Here is a 9,163-nt window from a genome sequence, read left to right on the forward strand (position 1 = left end):
TACTTCTTACTAAGTTTACTTCTTTACTAAGGTGTTTACTCTTCTACTGGCCTTTGCTCTGGTCTGTGAGTAACCACAAGTACTCTTTTCTGCCATGGATCTGTGAGGAGGGTACTCCCTCCACTGTGGCCAGAAACTCTGCTATGCCAGTCCTCCTTCTTGCTCTGTGCTTGCCACCCAGGAAGGTGTTCAGGATCCGAATGTGGGCAAAGTGACAGAGTCCTGCCTCAGTGCTTGCAAAAAGACCCCTGTAATTAATTTCCTTCTGACCAGTTGTTTGACCCCCTTAGTGTCTGTGGTCTGAGGGCTCCAGGAGCAGCTGTTTTAGTCCTTCCAAAGGTCTGCTCCTGGTTTCCTGGGGCTGGGGCTGTGCTAGAGTAGCTTTGTTCTTGTACTCCACTCTCACCCTTTCCTGCTGACCTTCTAAGTTGTTTTTGTCATCTGTGGGCTTAGATGTCTGGAAAGTGGCATTGCTGCTAGTGATTATTACCCTGAGACCTGCTCCTGGTTTGCTGGGGCCAGGTCTACGCTGGCATTGTTGGTGCTGGACTACACTTTTCCCTTATCCTGGTGCCACAGATCTTCCCTGGCAATCTTTCAAACTGTCTTGGGTTGGGAATTTATTTCACACTGTCTTTTTGTGGGTTCTGCTGCTCTAGAATTTGTTTAGAGTCATTATTTAAAGGTATTTGGAAGAGTTTGGGGGAGAGCTCAAGCGACTCTCAGCTTTACTCTCTTTACCTTGCCTTTACCTCTCAAAGTTGTCTTTCTTTCCAGCAAGTTAATAGACCAAGCTATTACAGGATCAGGACTAAAGGGCAGAAATTTCCACTGTAGCAGAAGCTCTTAAATCTCTTTCTCTCTCCCTCCCTCTCTCTTGATACGTGAAGAGAATTGGGAAATCTTGAGGACATGGAGTAACCAAGATGGTGACAGGGGCAGATGGAGGATACTTTCAAAATGCTGACTAAGCTTTTTCTCTGTTAGTGGTTAGAGTCTTGTTCTCTCTTGGATTTGCTCCTTATGTCACCAAGAGAAGAAAACATCTCTGTCTACTTGGAGAAGTGCCTGTGTTGATGGTCAATCAAATTCTCACCCAGTTTCTTTCTTGTGGCATAAGAAATGAGGAGCAGATGGACTTCATATTTACCTGGAGAGGCTTATACAAACTGATGCTGAGTGAGAAGAGTGAACCAGGAGAAATTTGTACACAATTACAGACACAACGTATATTTGACGACCAACTTTGATAAAATGGGCTCTTCTTAGCAAGGCAGGGTTATAAGTCAACCCCAAAAGACTCAAGATGGAGAGAGATGTCTATATACAGAGAAAGAACTAGAAGGAACTGAGTTTGAATCCAGATTGAAGAAAACTACCTGATCTTTTTCTTTTTCTTGTTTGGTTTTGTTTCCTCTTTCCTTTGTTCATTCCATCTGATACAATCCTTCTTTATAACCTGACTAATGTCTAATGTGAAAGTGTTTGCAGATCCTATACTTGATTGTATGCCATCATCGGGGGAGAAGGTGGGGAGGGAGAGAATATTTGAAACTCAAGGAATTGTGGAACTGAATCTTGTAAACTAAAAGTAAACAAACCAATTAATAAAGAAAAAAAGTATTTAAAAATTAAAAAAATAAAAAGAAAGAATGCTTCCATATGGTCAACATTCTTTACCACTTAGATTTTCTTTATCTTTAAATTTGCTTTTTAATTATTTTTTAACATGGCTTATAGAAAAAGCTAAGATAATTTTTATGATGTCTTAAATTAATATGGCTTTGCTATAGAAGGAATGGATTAAAGGTTTTGTGTGTGGTGTTTGTGTGTGTGTGTGTAAAAGGAACCCTGTGAATAATTAGGTCCATTGAACTCAACAAGCTGGGGGAACCAACCTCCATGTTTCTTAATTGAGAAATGGCCTGGGGATAAAGAATATTTTTTGAATTTCATTAATAATCTGCATTTATAAAATTCTTAACTTTTCAAAGGAGGGAGACTCTATGGGATTTGAGCCTTTTTCTAGACTAAAACCTTTGAGAGATGGATATAACTATCATAAATAGTTATATAACTCATCCTTGGGTTTTCGTTATCACCAATGTGAGGGAACTGGTATATAGAGGTAGGGGCCTCCTGAGCAGTGTCCCAATGGGCACAGACAGACATAGTTAGAGAGAATCAATTCTATTCAATCACCTAAAGTATAGGGAGGGAATGCCCTTTAGCCAAACAGTAATTCAAAGTAACATCTTCTGGATAATGCCAGGTTAAAATCAGAGTGAGGTATTATTTATTCATCGTTCTATGGAAATTTTGGATATATGGTACATTAGGTCAAAGTTTCAAATATAAGAGAAATGAGCAGACTGTATTGACTGCCTAGAACCAGATATAGAACCAGGATAAACATGGTGGTAACCTGTCCCAGTCATTTCCCAAGCCTGGAATCTAGTCTTCCACATCAGGTTTCCATTTCATCTTCTCTGCCTGTTGAAATTCTGGCTGAAGTTCTGTATCTATTTCAGATGCCTTCTTCTCCCTGAAACCTTCAATCCCCACACTTATGAAAAGAATCTCATCTATGGCAAAGCACTTTGTACTTCTTCTAAAAACTTACCTTTTTCTAATTTGCATTACAAAACCTTATACCCATGAGTTTTCTTCTTAGCTGGATTTTTAGTACCCAGAGTACAATGACAATGAGTCATTTATTCTCATAGCATCCAGAACATGTCGAATGGTCCTTTGAATATGGCACATATATGTATTTGTTCACTTGAAAGGACCAATGGGAGAAAAGAGGAAGAATACTTCCTAATTGTGGATGTTAGGAAATAGGCAAAGCCAAAGACATTCAGATGCTGGCTGCAGTATGAATATAAGCCAAGGCCTTGGACTGATGCATTGGGTTTACATGGACCAAGTTCCACATTGAGGGCTTCTTAATAATGTTGATCTTTGCCAAGGTTTGTTAAGTTCAGAATAAAAAAAGAAAATAAAAAGAAAACAATTTGGAACTATGCCCTAAAGGTCGTGAAATTCCACATATTCTTTCACCCAAAGAAACCAGTACTAGGCATATACCTCAGAGGTCAAGGTTGAAGGGAATGGACCCATATGTACCACAATATCTAAAGTAGTATTTTCTATTGCTAGAAAGAGCTAGAAGTAAAGAGGATCCATCAATTGGTCATTGGCTATACAAACTATGGTATCACATGGACCATGAAATGGAATAGAAAGTTATCATACCATAAGAAATGGATGTTGTCTGAATGCTGGTCTAGCCTTTTCCCCTTCTGTGGTGTGGGCTAGGGTTACCTGGGCTCTGTGTTGGGCATAGGTTTCCTGGACACTGATATAACTTTGTTTGCTGTTGTGACTTTGGTGTGGACTGATTCCATGCTGTGTCACCCACCTACCCTGGCAATATTTACTCCTAGAGCCTCTATAGATTTCTGACAGTTTTCTTGTGAAGTGTTGTACCAGTTTTCTTTTGTTGTTATTTGTGATTGTTCTTTGTGGGGCAATTTTAGAACTCTTCTAATAGCTGACTTCTATCTTACCGGAGAGTGGACAACGTGTGTGGGTGGTACCATTGGTACTTATGTATGGATGTAGGCTATAGGATGAAGCCCATAAGTAAACTAGGTTTTTGAATGGTTATCTTTGTAAAAAAGAAACAGAGCCGGTAACAAAATTTGGGAGTAGTAGTATTATATATTGAGAAGGTATACTCATGTGAGGATCATAGGGAGAGGTTATTTGGATAAAAGTCAGTGGAGAGAAAAATAGAATTGATTTTGTTGCTGAAATATACTATAGACCACATGAACAGAAAGAGGCATCAGATTAGGTATTTGGGCAACAGATTGGGTATTTGGGCAACAGTACTTGGTAGAGAGTCATGATATAAGTGTCTTCCCTTTGCCCTTCTCCCTCATTCTCCCCAGAATCAGATTCCTTATTCCCCAGTTTCCTTGCCTGGAAGTCTGATCTTTAATATTGAGAGGAAGTCTCATATATGGGAAGCAATGGCAAAAAGTACTTATTTAGCACTTATTATGTGCCAGGATTGGTGTATAAATGCTGGAAAAATAAGTACAAGCAGGAAGAAAGTAGTCCCTCCTCTTCAGGAGCTTATAGCCCACAAGGAAGCTGAAAATGGGAGAGAGGAATCAAGGTGGCCAGTGTTAGAACATGCTATGGAACAGAAAGCAGCCACATACAGGCCCCAGCACTGTCAATTCTGGCTCAAACCAGAGTAAAATGTAATTGAGAAATATTTAACAAGTAAATTAAGCACAATACAATAGATAATGCTAATATGTTGTTTTCTAGGAGGTGTACTTATGTGCTTTAGTGGCCCCCATTCCTATTTGAGTTTGACACCACTGGCATAGAAATTCCAGAGAGTCAAGAGTATAGATTGAAGAAGAATGAAGACAGGTCAGCCTAGCAATATTCCTTAAAATGGAGGTCCTTGCAGATACCAACTAATCAAAGGGAGGAATCCCAGGGAGAGAGAGGACTTCTGATATGAAAATAGTCCAAGGGTGGAATGAACTTCTAGAGTGAAGAGGTTTCTTTGGCAAGGTAGAAAAAGTCCTCTTTTGAGTTAATATGCTAGAAAGAGGCCTGAATTTGGATTTAGTCAAATGTTTGAAAATCTTTGGTCCTCAGTTTCCTCATCTGTAAAACTGAGATTACACTTAAAATGACACGCTCATACGAGTATTGTGAGGAAAATACTTTAAACTGGGGCAGGTACATGTGACATGTCATTATTAACATACACCCATTTTGGATGAAGATAGCCACCACACTGTGACAACCACTATCTTCTAGCCAGGTGATATAGTGGATAGTGCACTGGACCTGCAGTCTGGAAGATCTGAGTTCAAATCCAGCTCCTGACACTACTAGCTGTATGATTCTAGACCAGCCACTTAACCCCTATATTCTTCAGTTCATTATCTGTAAAATGTAGGCACCCTCATGAAGGAAATGGCAACCACTCTAGAATCTTTGCCAAGATAACCTCAAGGAGAAGTCCATAGAATTATGAAGAGTTGGAAAAAACTGAAAGACTGAACAACAATCTTGTCTTTTGTTATAAATTATTTCCTAATACAGTTGGATAAATTTATAGTTTATATGATGACAACATTTATGGTTTATAGCTCTTCATCATCCTCCCAACTTGTTTGGTATAGGGTAAGACCACAGAGTTGTCATAATTTTTTTTTTTATCATTTATTATAGATTTTGCAGTATGTCTTTTTGGACTTTTTGCATTTCTTTCTCCCCATCTAGGATTTGTACTAAGAATTTCAGAATTTGGTTTCTTTCTCATTCTCTACAGACTTGGTAAAGGAACTCTCCATTCTTCCATGAAAGCAGTGAGCCTAAATAGATATCTAATAAAGGACAGAGAGAGAAAATGCAAAACCCAGTGGATTTACCCATGAGCCCTTCAACAAGCAAGATAACTCCCCTTTCTCCAGGGATTTCCACTCTCCAGGGAAAAGAATATCCTTTCAGTATATACAGATTCCTCATCCTCTAGAGGCCTCATTACGATGAGATAAAACCCAATTCATCTGCTTTTGTTTTCTGTATCAATTGCTCTTACATTTCTCTTAGGATTCCATAGTATATAATACTCATTTTACTAATTAACTACTGTGTACCAGTTGTACCATTGTGTGTGTCCTGGGACTGAAGATGTTCTGGTTTTGGTCCAGGTGCCTCATCATTTTCAATCACCAGTTGCTTAACAGTCCTTTTGCTTTGTTATAAGTTGGGAAGACCTAACTTTCAATGCTGCCTTAGAATTTCACTAATTATATGACTCTGAAGTGGAAGCATATAAAGCCCCATTCTCCATTTTCTCTCCCCACTGTAGGACTTTGCATCCACTTTTAGAAATATTAAGAAACATTTTATAAGTATCCTTGTCTGAAGCCTTTGGACTGATAGGAAAGAGAAACCTTGTGCTCAGTCTTTCTGTATTAATTCCAAAATAAGATTCTTTCTCTGATCAGCCCAGGGAGGGCTCCCTAGTGCATTAATTAGGGTGGTAGCTGGACAAAGACAAAGGAAGGGGGCTTTTCATTGATCAACCTTGCCTGGGTTAAGGCTATGATTATCTTCAGAGTAGTAGTCTCTTTTTCCGTGGCTTCAATGGTGTGGTCATAGAGAGACTGAGGGATTTTAGGGAAATGGTTCTCTAAGATTCAGTGACATTTTTTTTCTGCATAGATGTTAACTTTTACCTTAACCTGAATTGTGTAATTATGTTTTATCATATAGTTAAATTTCCTTCCCCCTCCCCTGAATTTTGTAAATATTACTTCAAAATGAGTTGCATTAGAAAGAGATTTATCAAGGCATGAGAATACTCTGGCTACTTCTCTTTCGAAGAAGAACTGGCTTAAAATAATGGCAAATTAATACATATTTTTTTGGGCATACTTGTGCCTAAAAGGTGGTGCTAAAATATTATTTCTTCTTCCACCTTGGGCTAATCACTTAATTTTCATCAATCTCAATTTGCTAGTTAGTAAAATAAGACCAATGGTAATACCTACTTCACAGAGTGTTTGTGAGGCTCAAATGAGATGATTAATGGAAAGCACTTTGCAAAACCTAAAACACTATCCAAAAGTTTATTTTGATTATTCCTTGTTTGAACAGAATTTGCAGCTTTTTTCACCCAGAGGCATCTCCCACGTGCTTTTCTGTCTTTGCCTAGGCCAGAGTCCAACTATAATCTGATCTCATTTACTCTTGATCCCCTTTGCCAGAAAATAACTTCTGTATTTTCTCCCTTGGGCCAGTTCCATTTAAATACATTCTATTGAATGTCTACTTAGAGTTCCATGGCATCCTGAAGGTGGATAATAAACCTGACCCCTAGGAGCTTCTAATTTTGTCATAGAGGGAGGAAAAGGGCAAACTGGAACAAGAAAGAATACATAAGTGCATAGAAGAACTACAATTAAGGTGTTCTAGGATCTCGGAGAAGAGGTTGATGCTTTAATCTGGCAGAGATAGCGAAGCGATGATAAAAATCAGTTAAGATAGCGTGAGAGAAAATGGACCAGGAGGTTGATTAATCAGTCAGCAAACATAAGAAAACTAAACATGGAAATGGGGGTAACAGAATTAGGGATAGTGAAAAGGAAATTTAAGCATAAAGGAGAGAATCTAGGCAAGAAATACCGCACACTGGTATGGGCACTGGCAATAAGAATTTATTCTGTGCAATTATCTGGCTCTGTGACCCCTTTTTAAATATTGCTTAGCTCTTACATGTTTTAATTTTTAAATTTTTAAACATTTTAAAATTTATTCTCCAAATATATGTTTAAACAGTTTTTTTGACATTTAAAAAAATTTTTAATTCCAAGTTCTATTTCTCCTTTGCTCCGTCCTCCCTGAGCTGGTAAGCAAACATCCCTTATAAAGGCACCATGACTCCTAAAGAACTTTTTAACTGGGAAGGATTTGTATTCCTTGCCTTTGTCAATAGAGGCTTTGCTATCGCTGTTATGACAAGGCAGGAATTATTCTGAGAGGGTACACCTGAGACTACAGGTGGAGGGAGAAGCTTCCCTGGGGAGAGGAGTGAAGAGTCAGAAAGCAGGGCAGATCCTGACAAAAGAGGAGCAAGGAGAATTCTCTGTCTCTTTCTCTGTCTCTCTCTCTCTCACCTCCCTTTCCCATTCTGTCTTTGTCTCTGTCCCTCTGTCTCTGCTTCTCTCTCTCCCATCTTCTTTTCTTCTTCACCCCCCTCTCTTTCCGTCCCACTCTCCCAGAATGGGAAAATAGGGCAGAACTTAAACTGACTAGCCTATAGCTAAGGCTATATAGCAAGGAAAATAGCAAAGAACTCTGCATTCTTGGCAAGCTTTTCCCTTTGGCATCTTGACCTCAGTAGCCTCCTACTGCTTGGAGAGAAACACAATCCTTTTAACTAAATCCTTAAAGGCTTGTATAACTTGCTTATTCCTCAGAGTGTAAATAAAGGGGTTCATCACTGGGGTGACAGATGTTGTTAGTATTGATACCGTCTTGTTCAAAGCCACTCCTTCCTTTGCAGGTTTCATATACATGAAAATGCAGCTACCATAAGTGATGGAAACCACAACCATGTGGGAGGTACAGGTGGAAAAGGCCTTTTGCCTTTGCTGTGCAGTAGGGAATCTGAGAACTGTCCTGATAATGTAGGCATAGGACAAAACCACCAAGAGTAAGGTGATGATGAGTGTCAATATAGCGAAAATTAAAACCATCCTTTCCACGAACTCTGTGTCTGAGCACACGATCTGCAGCAGGGGAAACGCATCACAGCCAAAATGATCAATGACATTGGAATCACAGAATTCCAACTGGAGGCCCAGGCTAAGTGGGGGGAGGATGATCATTAGCCCAGAGAGCCCAGAACCCAGCAGCAGCTGGTTACAGACTTTGCTGTTCATGATAGTTGTGTACTGAAGAGGTTTGCAGATGGCCACATAGCGGTCATAGGACATGGTGGCCAGAAGAAAGAACTCTGCTGCTCCCAGAAAGATGACAAAGAATATTTGGGCAAAGCAAGCATCACGGGAAATGGTATTGTCCCCAGTTGACATGCTATAGAGGTACCTGGGGATACAGGCAGTAGTTAATGAGACTTCTAAGAAAGAGAAGTTTCTGAGAAAAAAATACATGGGTGTTTTCAGATGTGGATTAACCAAGGTGAGGATGATGATGGTCAGGTTTCCAGTTACACTCAACATGTAGTTGAGAAATAGAAAGATAAAAAGCAAAACCTGTAGCTGTGGGTCATCTGTCAGTCCCTTCAGAATGAATAATGTAATCTCTGTGTGATTTCTCATCCTCTCCTTTTGAATTCTGATGGACCTGTACACAGAATAGAGTGGGAGAGATTCAGCCTGAAGATGAGGATGGAGACAAAATAATAGTTGTAGGAATTAGGAAGAAAGAAGAAGCAAGTCACTCACATAAGATTTGTCTTAAATATTGTAACCTCATTATATTAAACTTTTTTCTAGGTTCTATCAGGATTGCTTGTTTCCATGTATCTTTAGAGTGAACATTTTTTGCCCTTTCAAACATGATCTTCTGTCAAAAATCTTCTATTTTATCC

The 9,163-nt window shown here is 39.2% G+C and overlaps 1 protein-coding gene across 1 annotated transcript; it reads right to left on the minus strand.

Moving 5' to 3' along the window:
- Positions 1 to 7,955: 7,955 nt before the first annotated feature.
- On the minus strand, positions 7,956 to 8,891 carry LOC138167810 (olfactory receptor 6C2-like). The gene has a single exon (XM_069096772.1). It carries the CDS (start codon positions 8,889 to 8,891, stop codon positions 7,956 to 7,958), a length of 936 nt encoding a protein of 311 aa, XP_068952873.1.
- Between the last annotated feature and the right edge of the window lie 272 nt (positions 8,892 to 9,163).

This window comes from Petaurus breviceps, unplaced genomic scaffold (assembly GCF_028583685.1).
Source record: "Petaurus breviceps papuanus isolate PSGF00001 unplaced genomic scaffold, PetGlider_PUasm1.0 313, whole genome shotgun sequence".
NCBI lineage: Eukaryota > Metazoa > Chordata > Mammalia > Diprotodontia > Petauridae > Petaurus > Petaurus breviceps.

What these genes read in the sequence shown, in the direction of transcription:
- LOC138167810 (XM_069096772.1), bottom strand. Translation starts at nt 8,891, where the DNA reads ATGAGAAATCACACAGAGATTACATTATTCATTCTGAAGGGACTGACA.